Source organism: Trematomus bernacchii, unplaced genomic scaffold (assembly GCF_902827165.1).
Source record: "Trematomus bernacchii unplaced genomic scaffold, fTreBer1.1, whole genome shotgun sequence".
Taxonomy (NCBI): Eukaryota; Metazoa; Chordata; class Actinopteri; order Perciformes; family Nototheniidae; genus Trematomus; species Trematomus bernacchii.
In genome coordinates, this window is record NW_022987821.1 from 7,486,643 (window position 1) to 7,504,226 (window position 17,584).

General features: G+C 39.9%; 1 protein-coding gene across 1 annotated transcript; it reads left to right on the top strand.

Moving 5' to 3' along the window:
• The first annotated feature begins 82 nt into the window (after positions 1-82).
• Positions 83-14,056, top strand: LOC117499248 (N-chimaerin-like). Its single transcript, XM_034151629.1, has 15 exons — positions 83-114; positions 1,070-1,173; positions 1,926-1,964; positions 2,300-2,355; positions 3,828-3,859; positions 4,023-4,136; positions 5,726-5,852; positions 6,078-6,239; positions 9,223-9,300; positions 9,893-9,977; positions 10,576-10,749; positions 10,823-10,900; positions 11,017-11,154; positions 11,797-11,902; positions 12,308-14,056. The coding sequence occupies exons 2-15, from the start codon at positions 1,155-1,157 to the stop codon at positions 12,477-12,479; spliced, it is 1,380 nt and encodes a 459-aa protein (XP_034007520.1). The 5' UTR covers positions 83-114; positions 1,070-1,154; the 3' UTR covers positions 12,480-14,056.
• Positions 14,057-17,584: the final 3,528 nt, after the last annotated feature.

Sequence of the window (17,584 nt, forward strand, 5' to 3'; positions counted from 1 at the left end):
AGAGAGAGAGAGAGAGAGAGAGAGAGAGAGAGAGAGAGAGAGAAAAAGAGAGAAGGCGAGACTGATCACGTGACCCAGCAAGATGGCGACTACAATGCAGAATGGATTTTGAATGTGAGTATTATGAGAAAAACCGTTATTATAATGACAAACCAGTGTATTATTTAAGATTGTTTTATGTGCACTTTCACTGTATTCCTAAGCACATGCTTCCTCTGCAGTTTCATTGAAAAATGTAGCCATGTATAATTTCCGTTTTATCCGCGGATCAGTTTTCCTACTGGAGTTACCGCTCCCTTTATAATTTGGTGCTGTATCATGTGTTGTTACTCAGCTAGTTTTTCACTTTACTCCACTGAAAATGATGCTGTTACACTAACTAAAAAGCATGTCTGAGAATAAGCTAATTTACAAGGCATCCTCTCTACAAAGCTACAGTAATGCATCTTCCACAGCTTTTTTATGCTTGCACAAATGTTGCTTTTGCTACTCCTGCCCTTTCATGCTTTTACAACACACATTTTAGTGCATTAAAAACGTTAAGCCAGACTCCATTGACGCCTAAAATGATTATGGTTTTCTGGGTAATGGTGCAATGCATAAAGCAATATTACTCAAAAGTATGTCTGAGAATAAAGACGTGAGCTAATTTACAAACCATCCTCTGTGCAAAGCTATAGTAATGCATCGTTCACAGCTTTTTGATGCTTGCACAAATTAGATTTATTTATAATTTGGCTTGGTTATTTCGACATTGGGTTTTTGTTGTTGGAAAATAACATCCTTTAGTGTTACGCCCCGAGGTAATTGCACTCAAACTGGAGTAAATGAATGATTTCAAACTGTAATTGTCACCATTTTAGACATGAAACTGTTTATTTGGCTTGTTCTTTTTGAAGGTGGCATTAATAAAACTGCTTCTGATTGTTCCAAAATTACCTACCCATCTCCAACTGTTCATTTACAACATCCAAACAAGCATTTGAGCATTTATTTAAGATGCCCCTGTAAACAGACACAGTGTTATTTCATTAGTTGATGAACGCTTTGCACCTTCTTTGTCTTTCAGGATTTAAATTGTCTGTTTTATTGGAAATTTGGATCTTCTGGATAACTGTTCTTCATAATAATCCTCATCGTATCACAGAATCAAGATGGCCCTAAATGTTTTTGGTAAGCGTGTGTGTGTGTGTGTTTAATTGTAAGGGTATGTTTCCTTGAGAAAGAGGGTGTGACATTTCGCTCGGGGAGGATCTGGAGTTATTTTGAAGACAGGATACCGGGAAGACAAGTGTGGAAAAGATAAGCCTTGCAGAGTAAACACATAGTACAACAAGACAGGAAACAGGCTGTTAGTTTTACACATGCACGGCCTGAAATGACAAAATGCTCACCATGGGACAGATGCATATTACTGTTCTCCATCAGAATTAAGTCTGCTACTAAATTGCACGTAGCCAGATAGCATACTTAAGTTTTGAATTGCATATAAATGGAGAAAATAAATGAGCTTTCACTTAATATGTCAAATTGACAACATTTGAGACATTAATCTGTTTATTTGGCTTGTTCTTTGTGGCAGTGGCATCAATAAAACTGCATAATTTCCTTAAGTAGGTTCATTGTTAAGCTGTAAAAAACATCTGATGGTTTCAAAATGACTACCCATCTCGACTGTTAATCCATAAACAAGCATTTGAGCATGTTTTTTACATGAAGCTGCCCCTGCAAATAGATACTGTGCTATTTCATTAGTTTGAATTAACAAAGGTTAAGTTACTTGAGCGTACTAATGGTTAATGCTTCATATCAAAATTGAGACATAACGGGTATCATGTATCATTACCAGTTGTGACCACTTGGTGGCGCTGTTGTAAAGGGAATTCAATTCGAGTAACACCTTGTTGTACTTCTTCTGTCCTCAGATCATGATGAATACCGGCCACCTGTGTGGAAGTCTTACTGTGAGTATTGGTGCATTTTTTTTTAATGTTATTACCCTGATTTTGCCCGTTTTTAAAACTGTCATTTAAGATTTTTATCAGAATCAGAATTCCTATATTGGTCCCGCAGCAAAAGGGACATAGAATATATAAAAAGGAGGTAACGTGTTAAATATAGAGTAATAATAAGTCAGTACTCATCCAGGGCTAAAAATGACGTTTTGCACATTAAAATAATGATGGTTGTTGCACCGTAGAATTGCCAAAAAAGTGCTTATATAATTATACTTTCATTATTTGCTTTGAGTGCTTATTTTTTGTGTTTTTGACTCACTTTTTATAATTTTTTGCCACAGTGTACCAGCTCCAGCAGGAGGCGCCTCACCCACGCAGACTCACCTGCACATGTGAGGTGAGAAAACACTTCAGAATAATATATATGATATGTTCTGATTATAATGATTGATCATGAAAGTGTTCTCAAAGCTGGTAAAGGTGCAGCTAGTTTTAAGCAGGGTAGCTTGTGAATTTACTCCAGGTGTAAGTAAAGTCAGATTTAAGAGTTGATTATATTTCACATCATTAATCAAAATCTGCCTAGTAACTAAAGGCATTAAATACATGTAGTGTAGAGTAAAAGTACACGATTTACTTCTGAATTGCAGTGGAGAAGTACAAAGAAGCATAAAAGTACAGTACTTTAACACCACTGGTCTTCCACAACATCACACAGTCTTTAAAGTTTTAAGAAAATGCCCCGGATCACAGATAATGAATCCTTAAATGACCTTTTTTAGCAATAGAAATCACCAGATGTGTCAGCGAGGTTTGGGGGGATCCAAGTGGGATTAAAGCATGTCTGGTGTTTGTGTTAATTTGTAATAAAAAAAGGCTTCCTTGAGTGTGTATGTGGGTGCTAGATGAACAGCTGTTGGCTTTGATCCTCAGGTAGTCGTTGTTTGACCCAATTTAAAATGCAGACAGACGGAGTACAATAGCCCCATGGCGTCTGCTGGGATTTCAGCCATATGCGATTTAATGATGCACCAATAAGCACTTATCTAAGGCTGGTACTTTTTAATTTGTGGACACTGTCCTCAAGCTGGACAGTGTCAACCTTTTTAAGTAAAGCAATGCACTCATTAACAAGTAGCAGAGGGTATTATTGAATAAGTCCTCAGCTTATTTATTGGGAATCTACATAACACATTGTGATAATCATTGACTAATTTCCACATACTTTCTCCAGCTTATTTGATAGGAGCATTGCTGCCATTTCCGCTGTTTGAATGTCATTTTTTAACAATCAACAGGGTTTAAGTCTTCCAATTGAATGTGTTTAAGGTGCATTCGAATATACTCCTCAAACATGTCTTTATCTTTAACTAAATCTGGTGTTTTATCTCCACACTGATGTAACCCAAAGATATCTCAGTAAGATGTGTTAAATGTCTCTTCTTCCTCTCCTCCTGTGTCTTTTCTCACACACACACACCTGCCTATTTTATGTCCAAACCGCACATACAAGGCATCCAAATTAATATTCAGCAGCGTTTGTTGTTTGGATGTTTGTTGATTTATTGGCTCCACAGCAGTTTTAGATGCAAACAACAACACAATGTTCAGCTTTTCATCTGACTCGTGCAATATTCCCTGCGCCCCCACACACTCACGAAGAGCACACGAGGCATTTCACACCCTTTGTTGTTATTGGGAATTACATGCTGTCCTGAGCTATATGACATAGTTATACTACCATGTAAAGCATGCATGGAAATCCCATATTTGTCTGTTTGTTAAACGGTGATTCATCCTTCCTAAGTCATCTATAAACCTGTACCTTTTTTAGTGTTTTAATAACTGCATTATTTTCTTTCCTTTTAGGTGGAAACCCGACCTAAATATTATGGAAGAGAGTAAGTAGGCCTTCTCTTTATCAGCGATTTTCAATTAATCTCCAACAACGACGAGGAATCTCAACCTATCTTAAACCTCTTTCCGTTAACTTAAATCGTGGAGGAAGTATAACGTGGTTTTTTTAACTAATTTAATGTTTATTTTGCTGCTTTTTGTGTCCAGGTACCATGGGATGATCTCAAGGGAAGAGGCCGACCAATCGCTGAGTCAGGCTGAAGGCAGCTATCTCATCAGGGAGAGTCAGAGACAACCGGGCACATACACTCTGGCTCTCAGGTAAATTGTGTGTCTGTTGGTTTAATTTAGGGAGATTCAGACAATCGGGAACGATATGTCACTTGATATGTGTCAACTCAAGTATAGGAAAAGTATGGGGACAAAAAGTAGGTGTCACACTTTTTAAATGGGTGCATGGAATAAATTAAATGTGGTTTTGGGTTAGTTTGATATAAATAGCCATGATATAAATCCACCTGCTTCTCTCTCTCTCTCTCGTTCACTTCTCCTCTCCCATCCCTGTGGTTTATAATTACCTTCCATAAATACCCTTTCATAAACCAGTGTCCCACTGAGGGTGGGCAGAAAAAAGACCGGTTTGATTTTGGGTTAATGATCTAAGGGTGGCGTTTTATCTTGCGGTGGTTTCTATTGCGATCCACAGAGGAGCAGATCATGCGTTGGCCCACTTCAGAGTCTGTGCCATTTTTGACTATCCTTCATAATTGTATTTGTGCCTCTACTTTGACATGTTTGTGCTTTAAAGGTCCCCTATTATACTGTTCTTCATCAATATATTATAGGTCTCAGATATATATACAGAGCCTGTCTCTGATTGGCTGAAACACCAAACTGATCATGGCAGCATCCCATAATCCCCTCTGTTTCAGCCCTGTTTCCAAAGTGCTGATTCTCTGTCTGTTACTTTAGATGAAAATAAGGAGCCCCTCCCCACGCCCCTCTGAGAGAGATTTGGTTACAAAGAACTCAATGGTGCTCTAGGAGGACATTCAGGTGATAAAGGAGGGGGGGGGGGTTACCTTGGTTGGTGATTGGCTAATGGTTACACAAGACAAAACATCGTTATGACATCATAAAGTGGCCAAAATCTGATCAGATAATTTTCAGACAGGTTTTTATAAAAATGGATCAGGACAAAAAGAGAGAGAATCTTTTTTCCTGAAACTTTCAGAGTCTCTTTCCACAGAGGGGACACATGTTGATGAAGAAGAGGGGACACATGTTGATGTAGAAGAGGGGACACATGTTGATGTAGAAGAGACATGAAGAAGAGGGGACACATGTTGATGTAGTAGAGACATGAAGAAGAGGGGACACATGTTGATGTAGAAGAGACATGAAGAAGAGGGGACACATGTTGATGTAGAAGAGACATGAAGAAGAGGGGACACATGTTGATGTAGAAGAGACATGAAGAAGAGGGGACACATGTTGATGTAGAAGAGACATGAAGAAGAGGGGACACATGTTGATGTAGAAGAGACATGAAGAAGAGAGGACACATGTTGATGTAGAAGAGACATGAAGAAGAGGGGACACATGTTGATGTAGAAGAGACATGAAGAAGAGGGGACACATGTTGATGTAGAAGAGACATGAAGAAGAGGGGACACATGTTGATGTAGAAGAGACATGAAGAAGAGGGGACACATGTTGATGTAGAAGAGACATGAAGAAGAGGGGACACATGTTGATGTAGAAGAGACATGAAGAAGAGGGGACACATGTTGATGTAGAAGAGACATGAAGAAGTGGATTTTGCATAATAGGTGACCTTTTAAGGACATACATTTTAGAGCGCTGTGAGACAGTTTCCAAGCTAAATCCTTTTCCTCTGCTCTATCCAGGTTTGGGAACCAGACCAGAAACTTCCGTCTCTACCATGACGGGAAGCACTTTGTTGGGGAGAAGAGGTTTGAGTCCATCCACGACCTGGTAACGGACGGCCTCATCACACTCTACATCGAGACAAAGGTGTGTGAGTGTGTCTTCCAAGAAGTCTCCTTTGGCTCAGTTGCACCCATTTGTCAGCCGATTTGCACTTTATTACCCTTTCATCAACTCTTGTTAACTTCATCAACTGAATCCCTGGATTGCTTGAAAAGAATCCCAGAAATAAGGAAACTCATGCTCTCTCAACACTGAAATAGTGCAATGAAAAAGACCTGTCATGTTTACAGTAACCTTCTCTCTTGTCAGGCGGCGGAGTACATCGCTAAGATGACCATAAACCCCATTTATGAACATGTGGGATACACCACCTTGAACCAGGAGCCCACTCTGAAAAAACCCCTTCCTCACAGCCCCGAGGCCCCGGATGGACCGGTTCCAGTTAAAGAAGACCGTAACGCAGAGGAGAGGGTGAGGAAAATGTTACATTTTGTTTATTCTGCTTAATGGTGATACAGCGGAGCTCTTAGGGGCTGAAAATCAAGCAGTGAAAACCAATCATTATCTTCAAAATTCATCACTCTCTTCAAGAAATATGGAAAATCTGTATGAACTCAGGAAGAACGCATCCTCCAATCAGCAAATAGACGTGAAGGATTTGGGGTTTTTCAAAAAGCAGTGTTGACTACCGACCAAAGAATATCCCCTTTAGGAAACTACAGTCTGACATTAGGCCTTCATATCGCAGAAATTAGATCAGTATATTAAGTAGGGCTACAAATGTCTATTTCAATTTAAAATAGATAAGCAGCAACTCTCATAATTTGAGAGACTTAAAAACATTTTCTTTTAACCAATCCCTTGATAAAGAAAGTCGTAAATCTAAAAGTATTAGCACATATCCCTTCATAATACTGTATGTCATAAAACGTATTAAAATGACATTTTTAGAGGCCATGCAGAGGGGTAGAATAAGGTTAGGAAGGTTCCTGCATGAACAGTGCTAAGATGGAAGGATGAAGAAGGTTCAGGACATGGAGAAAGAGGGAGAGGAAGAGGAGGAGGAGGAAGATGGATGCAGAGGAGAGATGGCCTCCAGCCAAAGGCTCTGCAGTAAAATTACATAACTGCATTTTGCCTGCAGGAATCTGATATCTCCCCAAAAGCCGCCTACTAAGTATTCAGAAATCCAGTTTGTTTTTGGCTCATTAGTTTCCCATCAGCTGTGAGGTAATTGTTTTCTGCGATTTGGGTTTTTAACTCAGGGGACGGACGGAAACCTTTTGCTTATACATGGAGTTTTTCAAAGTTTACTTGCGTTTGGAGATGGGAGGTTTAGTGTTTGACGCGGGAGGATGCTAATGACTGCTGGAAAACATTTACATGTCATTTCTGCAGCTGTTTTGATTGTGCTGGGTGCAGAAAATCAAGGCGTGCGATTATACACACTCAAACACACACACACACACACACACACACACAAGTGTAAAACCGTTTAGTTAAAATGGACAAAAACAAACCAACAGGCTCATAACAAAGTGTGCAATGCGTTTATTTGCTACACCAGCAATGTACCTCCTGAGGCCTTGTTTGACCTGCAGTGTGTGTGTGTGTGTGTGTGTGTGTGTGTGTGTGTGTGTGTGTGTGTGTGTGTGTGTGTGTGTGTGTGTGTGTGTGTGTGTGTGTGTGTGTGTGTGTGTGTGTGTGTGTGTGTGTGTGTGTGTGTGGTGTGTGTGTGTGTGTGTGTGGTGTGTGTGTGTGTGTGTGTGTGTGTGTGTGTGTGTGTGTGTGTGTGTGTGTGTGTGGTGTGTGTGTGTGTGTGTGTGTGATGTGTGTGTGTGTGTGTGTGTGTGTGTGTGTGTGTGTGTGTGTGTGTGTTGTGTGTGTGTGTGTGTGTGTGTGTGTGTGTTGTGTGTGTGTGTGTGTGTGTGTGTGTGTGTGTGTGTGTGTGTGTGTGTGTGTGTGTGTGTGGATTTGCAGACAAAGCAGTACGGTGGTGACATTGAGACCAGAGGTGGTTCTCTGTAGGGAAGACATGCGAATTCTGAATTTCGTGCACGCTAATCAGCTTTGTAGGGGGTTAAATGCAGCATTTATGGGCCCTGTGGGGATGGTAAACACATGGTTTAGGTTATGACTTGTTACATTTTCATTTGAAAGGCTTTTGAGTTAGGTAACGGGAAGGTAGGAAGCATGGGAGAAGCTTAAAGGGTCACAGATAAATATATGAGCTTGCTAATTATAACTAGCTTTGGTGTCCATCTACACACAATGGAAACACATCATATAAATACACAGGACAGGTCAGACATGTTTATGGTGTTGAATATGTAGTTGATAGTGAAGAAGTCCCCCCACCAGAGGTGCAGTAGTAGTCGCTGTTGTTTAGTATTATCAATACAAACGGGAAAGATCGGAGGAAAAATACCAAATGAAGGGATGGATTAAAAAAATGCAGACAATAGAATTACATATATGTTGTGTTTCAGCACGTTGTTGTTTCTCTCCCGGGACAAATGTGGTGGCAGAAATCGGTGACAAACAACAACAATCCCTGTAATCTGATTGGCTCCTTCTCCTCTCAATGTGACCTGTTAAATTCATCCATTACTGCTGCGTAGCCCAACCCCCCCCTCGTCTTCTTTCTCTCTCTCCGCCTTTATCTCCTCCCTCCTCCACTAGTTCTGCCTGTGTGTGGAGGGAAAGAGGCTTAACACACACACACACACACACATTGAGCCATGTGGGCTGAAGCGCTCACCTACAGGAGACGGCGATGCACATTCTGCAGCATCAGTCCGTTGTGAAGGATTTTTGGGAACGCAAGATTTATTGAATTAAGGGAACTTTCTTTCACACATTTTTGTTTTTTAATGGCTCTCTTGTTTTGTTATGAACTGGAATTGCACCATAGTATGCATCAGTATGCTGGGCTAATGTGATTGGCTGATCTTTGTGGTGCTAAGACGGCAGGATTGGTTTTTTTTTTGCTGCTCCGTTTGGGATGTTGTTATCGGATGGAGCTTTAAAATGATTTGAGAGTCTAGTTGTTCTACTTTTAAAAAGTATTCTGAGCATTTAAGACAGGAAAACTGCTATTTTCATCTGCAGTCTGATTGTCTTATGTGTTATTTATTATAGTATTTTGGTCTGATATAGCCATTGTTTGATTTAAACCTCTAGTGTGATTTTAATTCACGCCAAAACTACACATCCCACAATGCCGAGTAGAGAGTCTTATGTCGTTAAAAGAGGTAAAAAACAGTCACGCAGGCGAGCCGAGAAGCAAGCGGGTCAGAAGGGCTCTTTGTTTTCTGCTGCTCTCGGTTTGGATGTCAGCGCTGGTTCAATTCCCTCCCTGCTGGACCCAAACTTGGGTTTTGGACCCCCCATGAAACCCACTTCCCCTGCTTCAACCTTCTGGAAACCAATCAGATCTTTTGCCCTTTCGCAGCTCACATCTCTGGTGCGACGGGCGACACTGAGAGAGAGCGACTTAGCGCCCAAATACGAGAAGATCCACAACTTCAAGGTGAGTTTCTCCTTTTTAATCTGTGTGCTGAAGGATGCCAGAAAGCGCTGATTCAGCACGTGGGGTCTTATTCAAATTCACCTCAAGAGAGCACAGAGCGCATTAGGATGCACACGCAGAGAAACACACATTTCTGCTTTTTCATTTGAAGGTTTTTTATGATTTTATCTCCTGCTTTAGATTCAGTAGTAGTCATTAGTGAGGAGCACAAAGGTCACATTCCACAGTGTCCTTAGCCCTTGGGAATCACACACACACACACACACACACACACACACACACACGCACACACACACACACTGAGCACTGTGATGTGATGGAGCCTATTAGCATTTATATAGCCAATCTATGCAGAGAAAATAAGAAGATTAAAACTGTTCTCTTTCAGCACTTCAATTGTCATTTTGTCTGTCTACAATGTAGTTATTTTTCAGGTATTTCTTGTGTGTTCTCGGTGGAAAAATACTATTTTGGTACATTTAAAAACTCTATTATTTTCTATTTAGCATTTCGTCTGACCACATCTGTTTTCACCCTGATAATTGTTTAAAATGTTGTGATAATTGTACACTTATTTTGTCTCTTGAACCAGGTTCATACATTCAGAGGTCCACATTGGTGTGAGTACTGTGCCAACTTCATGTGGGGGCTCATCGCTCAGGGAGTCAAGTGTGCAGGTAACACACACACACACACACACACACACACATGCATACATTATCTAAAATCGGTTCTTTTTTGCCTCCTCCACTGTTTTCGACATGTTGCGCCTCCTCTCTCTTAAAGTGTGACTCAGATTCGGGAAAGCAGGCGTAACGTTAGTCACTTCTGCTGTTGACTCATGCTGTGAATCACAAATTTCTAATGTTAAAATATTCAATTTGGTGCCAGAGAACACACTGTCTTTTTGATTATTACTCAGTATTACAAAAAGTGTCGATGCAATAACTAAGAATGTAAACTGGTACCTCTCTGCTCTACAGCCACCATCAGAGTAACCCAAAATCACCTGTGGCCCGAGGTTCATATTTGTTAAGCCCCTCCCCATAGGCCAATCAACTGTTTACAAACTTAATTATTGTTATTTCAAACTAATTAAACACAATAAATCAACATATCCTACTATTTCTGACCATCTGATGTGCATCTGTGTAATAAATAGGCCACAAAGTTGTATATTCACAAGCAGTGGTATTGCACATAAGGGTATACATATATATATATATATATATATATATATTATAATCCCTTTCATATTCTGTCTTTCTCTGTCAGACTGTGGGCTAAATGTTCATAAGCAGTGCTCCAAAGTCGTGCCGAACGACTGCCAGCCGGACCTCCGTCACGTGAAGAAGGTGTACAGCTGCGACCTGACGACGCTGGTCAAAGTGCACAACACCAAGAGGCCCATGGTGGTGGACATGTGCATACAGGAAATCGAGGCGAGAGGTAAGAGGATTGTTAGAGATATGTTCAGACACATCTGTTTTAGTTCATTTTATTAATCAATTTGACGTTTCAGGTCTCCAGTCGGAGGGTTTGTACAGGATATCAGGCTTCAGTGAGCTCATTGAAGATGTGAAGCTGCACTTTGACAGAGGTGAGGTTCCTTTTATCTTCTGAAATCATTTTAGGATCAGTGAAATATCAATAAGTTGTTGTGGTTTCTTTCTGTCACTCTTTTCACTCACTTCTTGTGACTCATTTGCTCCACAGATGGAGAGAAGGCGGACATCTCCTCAAATGCTTATGAGGACCTGAACATCATCACTGGAGCGCTCAAACTCTACTTCAGAGAGCTGCCTATCCCCCTAATAACATACGATGCATACCCACACTTCGTAGAAACAGGAAGTACGTTTTCACATATTCCTTTTGTCACATGTCAATAATTAGCAGCGATATTGATTTTGATGCATTGTTACAAACACACATAATACAGCAGCAATAACCTTTTGGAAACCAGTAAATAGTTGATTTGCCACCAATGTGAACCCAGTTTTATGTTAGGAATGTATAACACCGGCACATAGAAAATGCCGGATGCTAACTTGCATATGTTGGGTTATTTGCACAATTAGCACACGTTCATTAGCATTTAATGTCAAATAGCAAAAAACAATGTCTTTTGGACCATTATTTGAGTGGTTTTGGGGGTTTATTGAGGATGCTGAATCGAGATAAAAAATGGCAGTAATAATCTAAAAATAGCGTGCATTAGTCCATATAGTAACATGAAAAAGATGCAGGATCAAAAATAGGTTTCAAGGTACATTTTTTTTGTCCTAGAGGGACAGCGTATCTTTAAATTGGCTACAAAGACTTATTATAGCATCGAGTGACCACACACACACACACACACACACACACTTAACATGTATGTTTAATGTTTTGCTATTGTGCCTCATGTATCGTGAACATGTATGTTTTAGAATTTGAATTCGACTTATTATAGGAGTATAACGAGTGATTCTGCGTTCATGTGTGTGTTTGCAGAGATTACAGACACGGAAAAACGTCTGGAGTCTCTCCACGAGGCGCTGAAGCTGCTGCCGCCGGCTCACTGCGAGACGCTGCGATACCTCATGGGTCACCTCAAGAGGTCAGAACACACAAGTCATGTTTTCTACATCTTCATTTATACTGGGGACGCTGGGAGCATGTCCCTATTACTTTTTGAAATAGCCAATTTTGTCCCCATCACTATGCATTAGGATAATTTCTTTAAAATGTTCTGAAAATAGCGTGCCCATGTTTCTACATAACCACAGGCCATAAGACTGTTAAACACCTGAACTAAGAACATCCATAACATTCACCTGTTTGCAACTTACACATTATTTATCACTTGTATAGACTCTTATGGCACTACTTCTTCTATTGTATTGTATTTACTTGCACTATTTTATCTGTTTTATTGTGTTGCGACCTTTTGGTGTTAGCCGTTTTCACAGTTTTGCGTCCAAAACATTCACATACTCTTCTTCGTCCCTTTTTCTTCCACCAGGGTGACAGAGTACGAGAAGGACAACCTCATGACCAGCGAGAACTTGGGTATCGTCTTCGGACCGACGCTGATGAGGGCGCCCGGACTAGACGCCATGATGGCGCTCAACGACATCCGGTACCAGAGACTCGTGATAGAAACGCTCATTCGGAACGAGGACGTGTTGTTCTGAGAGGAAGGACGGACAGTGAAAAGATGGAAGAAGACGTTTTTTTACGAGATAATTAGGAAGAAAAATGGGACTGTTTTGTATGGAGGGAACAATGAAGGAAGTGGCCAATTGCAATGAAGGAATTCATTAAAATAAACTTAGTGGAAAAAGCTATACATTGAAGTGTTTCCCTTAAACTCAATCAACAGACTCAAAGTCATAAAATGAGGGTAATTATGATTGTGTTAATGATCCTAAAAACATGTTAATAGTAGCATTACCTTGTCTATCTAGGGCAAATACTGTGTGCTCCATCTGTATGTTAATATCTTTCTTAAATGCCTTGACAGTTGACGGAGAATAAATCAGAAATTTTAAAAACATTGGGATAGTTCAGAAGCTTATAAACAAGCGTTAGAGGTCAAATTGAGATAACTACATATATATATATATATATAAACATCCCTTCCTCAAGAGAAGAAGACGTTATAACAGTAGATGAATGAACGATTGGAAAAAGGGACCCTCGTATCCATAACGCGCACTCGTTCCTCTTACCTTAAGTGACTTGGACCTACTGTGCTTTTAAAAAAATCTTTATTTTACAGCTGAAATGTAGAAAAACGTGGAAGAAACAACGCAGGCTTTCCTGTTTTGTGTCATATTTCAAGCTTTTGTTTGATGTGTTGCTGTGTAATTACATTTCAGCGGATTTAGCGGTACATTAAATGCTTTCTGTCACTTTAAAAAAAATTAAAGGGAAGCTTTGGGAACACTTTTAAATATCCAATGGTGAGAATATTTAGCTTAAATTGGCAACTCCACACAATTCATTAACAGATGGACGTACATATGTGAAACAATGCTATGTTTTCTCTTGGTTTGTCATTTGTATAAAGCAGTATTGTAATGAAGAAGTGTTAATAAGTACATTTTGTGCTTGAAATAATAATTTAAATTGTCTGGCTGCAATTCAACAGACACTGCAGTATTGAGAGGAGCTCCCTGACTATTTGAAACTTAATTGTAATTGCAATTTAAGTGGCGCTTTCCCTTTGTGAACTGTGACATTGTGAAGAATAATATTGCTAAAAGACTACTACTGGATCGTTTTAATTTCACACTTTCCTTTTGCAGACTCCCATAAAATGAGATTTATTTGCCTAAATGCAATGTATTGTTTTCAAATGCCACACAGATGACTTGAGTTTCTTCCAGAGGATGTTGCTAATCGTCTGTAATCTGAAGGAGTGTATTTGACGTTTATTTTTTAACTTGTGCCAAGTGTTTCTGCATGTTAAACCTTACATTAAACCTCCTTCTCATTTAAGTCTACCCCCATTTCTGTCGGGGTTATGGGGTGTCGCAAAATGTAACGTAAAAGTTAAATAATTTTCTAACAAAAGCTGTTTTTTTTAATTGTAATTGTTTCGTTTACTTTATATTCTACTAACTGCCTAACCCAATGTGAGCCTTTATTGAGTTGTTCATTTTGTCCTCATGAAATGTCCTTTTTTTTTTTTACTACTGTCATTGCTGTAAAGTATTTTCTATATGGTTTATGCATGGCAAAATTAAATTATTAAATATGGCTCTCAGTTGGTGCATGTCTGAATTTTGTTTACACTGATTTCTTTATATATACACTTGCATGTGATTATATATCAAATGACCCAGCTCTTACCTAACTGTACTCAGCTTCTTAACCCTTCGATGCCCGAGTGACTGGACCCTACACTCTTCCATAAGTGGGTCTAAAAGGACCCGTATTAGAATAATATGTGTTTTTATGCCATTTTTGTCATTTTGGTTAAGAAAAATCACTTGTATAATATTTAGTATTGGTATTTTTCACAATTTATCATTTTTCTCCGCTATTCTGAGACCCTCACAGTATTCCTGTCCCTTTTCAAAACTCATCTCTTCTCTTGTCTACTCATCATAGCCCACCCCCCATCAATCCATGCCGGTTGATCAAGTTTGATAGTCCTATACCCCCCACCCTAACCTTCCCTTATATTGTAAAGCGATTTTGAGTCCTTGAAAAGCCCTATACAAATATAATGTATTATTATTATACTGACAGGTTTCAGATCTTGCTGTGTAAAATAATCTTCCTGAGAGGTGTCACTTGTGATGTAGCCTGTGTGTCTTACAGTGAATGTATTCCTGACAGCAACAGGTGATAAGAATCAAAGGTTCCCATAGGATCCCATAGGAAATGCATTTTTGACCCACTTATGGAAGCTTGGGGTAGTAATACAAAAACTACAATTTCTTAAAATGTAAATGTAAAATGTGAATGGCATGATCTCCAAAACATGTTTTTTGAGGAATAGCTGGAATATGAAATGATAAAAAAATGTAATTACAAAGATACTTCAAGAAAACCACCTCACCGGGTCCAAAAAGACCCACTTATGCATCTAAGGGTTAACACCTTAAAATGCAATAATAAGAAAGAAAACCTCAATGTCATGACAATAAGTCATAGAAAATAGACTTTGTAGATCAGGAATAAAGGTAAAATATGGGTTTAAGATGACGTTACTTAAGGAAAATAAATGTAATTCAATAAATCATCTTAAATTAAATAGAAATAAGGGTGAAATCAATCAATCAATGTTTATTTATATAGCCCAATATCACAAATGTTACAGTGGACTTCACAGTTTGTACAGAATATCAGTATGACAATACGACACCCTCTGTCCTTAGACCCTCACATCATACAAGGAAACACTTCCAGAGAAAACCCACAGTTTAAAGGGGAACATGGGAGAAACCTCAGGGAGAGCAACAGAGGAGGGATCCCTCTCCCAGGACGGACAGACGTGCAAGAGATGCCGTGTGTAAATCAAAGAGATAATACATTTACAACATAGGTAGACCGAATGTTTGGAAAGACCAAATGTTTGGAAATGCATAAGAGGATGAATCCACGAGGATGTCAACAATCCTGTGGGAGCCATCAGGGAAGTAGTATGATGAGAGTCAGGCAGGACCACAGTGACAGGTTCAGCCACGACTCGAAGTCCAGGACTCAAATCCAGAACTCAGGATAGAGGATCCAGGACACAGGACTCAGGATCCAGGACACATGACTCAGGATCCAGGACACAGGACTCAGGATAGAGGATCCAGGACACATGACTCAGGATCCAGGACACAGGACTCAGGATAGAGGATCCAGGACTCAGGATCCAGGACACAGGACTCAGGATAGAGGATCCAGGACACAGGACTCAGGATCCAGGACACATGACTCAGGATCCAGGACACAGGACTCAGGATAGAGGATCCAGGACACATGACTCAGGATCCAGGACACAGGACTCAGGATAGAGGATCCAGGACACAGGACTCAGGATCCAGGACACAGGACTCAGGATAGAGGATCCAGGACACAGGACTCAGGATCCAGGACACATGATTCAGGATCCAGGACACAGGACTCAGGATAGAGGATCCAGGACACATGACTCAGGATCCAGGACACAGGACTCAGGATAGAGGATCCAGGACACAGGACTCAGGATCCAGGACACAGGACTCAGGATAGAGGATCCAGGACACAGGACTCAGGATCCAGGACACATGATTCAGGATCCAGGACACAGGACTCAGGATAGAGGATCCAGGACACATGACTCAGGATCCAGGACACAGGACTCAGGATAGAGGATCCAGGACACAGGACTCAGGATCCAGGACACAGGACTCAGGATAGAGGATCCAGGACACAGGACTCAGGATCCAGGACACAGGACCGCAGCAACAGGATCAGCACGACTCAGGATCCAGGACTCAGATCAGGACTCAGGATCAGCCACGACTCAGGATCCCGGGGTAGATAGACACCAAAAAGACATTTGGGGGAAGGTGGGTTATTCGGAACATGAGAGTACACAGGTACAGACAGACAGAAGGAAGAAGTAAGGTGTCCCCCGACAGTCTAAGCCTGTTAAAGTAAACTATAAACATGTCAAATAAAATGCTAAATCTTGCAGAGAATAATGTAAGTGACCAGTAAATGCAGGAGTCTATATTCATGTGAATAGAGACTTGACTTATCTACTTGATGAGGTTAAAGCAGGTTAACATACTCAGAGGTGGAAGAAGCACTCAGATATCTTAGTAAAAGTTGAAATACAACAGTGTAATAATACTCTGCTGCAAGTATAAGTACTTCATTTAAAGTCTTGTGTGAAATTCAGGTGTCATAGCACAGATAGTACACATGAATTAAACTCGGAACAGGTGCATGTACATATATATACAGATAATAAGGATCTTGTTTGCATATAGTGCACATATTATTAATATTAATGTTATTTATGCTGCTGTGTAGTTATGGCAATGATAATCTTAAAACCCAGGCTCCTCCAACCATGCTAAATATATATATATAAATAAGAAATAAACAATAAAATACATTTTAAAAAACAAAATAGAGTAGAGTAGAAATAAAACAGTGCAGGATATTTAGCATGTTATATAAAATACATTAGCTAAATGTTGCTTATTGTATTTTATAGTAATATATATAGTATTAAAACATGTTTTTTTGTGTGGCATGATGTTTTGCACACAGCACACTTGTTTTCACCTTCTGTGTGCACGTGAACACCAGCTCGTGCTCATTCTCTGCCTTCTCATTGGCTGCTGCTCAATTGGCAATCTGATGTTCGGCGACAGTGAGACGACGACAGTGAGACGACAGTGGTTCTTTAAATCCGCAGTTATTAGCGTTTTATTACACATTTATTAATAAGTTATAGTTTTTTAAATACTTCGGAACAAGTTAACGTTTCGAGATATGTATTCTCGGTATTTAAAAACTCATTCCGGGGGATTAACCGGACATTCAGAAGGACTTTAACTAACTCCGGACAATTGGAAATGAGACATCGATGGAGGAACAACAGAGAAAGGTGTTTCGACTTTTCGGTGAGTTCCTTTATTTATTACTATTAACTAAACGCTTATGTAAATGTGTTGCTTTTGTGACTTCGTTGGTTTTTGTCGATATAAAACCGTGTATAAGAAGATAGCTTGCTAATTCGGGGCTTTGCTAAGTGGCTAGCAGCTAGCTTCAGAGCTAATAGGACCCCTGGTGTCTTGAA

Coding starts and splice junctions, on each gene's coding strand:
- LOC117499248 (XM_034151629.1), top strand. Junction 1,965..2,299: donor ACCTGTGTGGAAGTCTTACT/GTGAGTATTGGT, acceptor TTTTTGCCACAG/TGTACCAGCTCCAGCAGGAG. Junction 9,978..10,575: donor TCAGGGAGTCAAGTGTGCAG/GTAACACACACA, acceptor TTTCTCTGTCAG/ACTGTGGGCTAAATGTTCAT.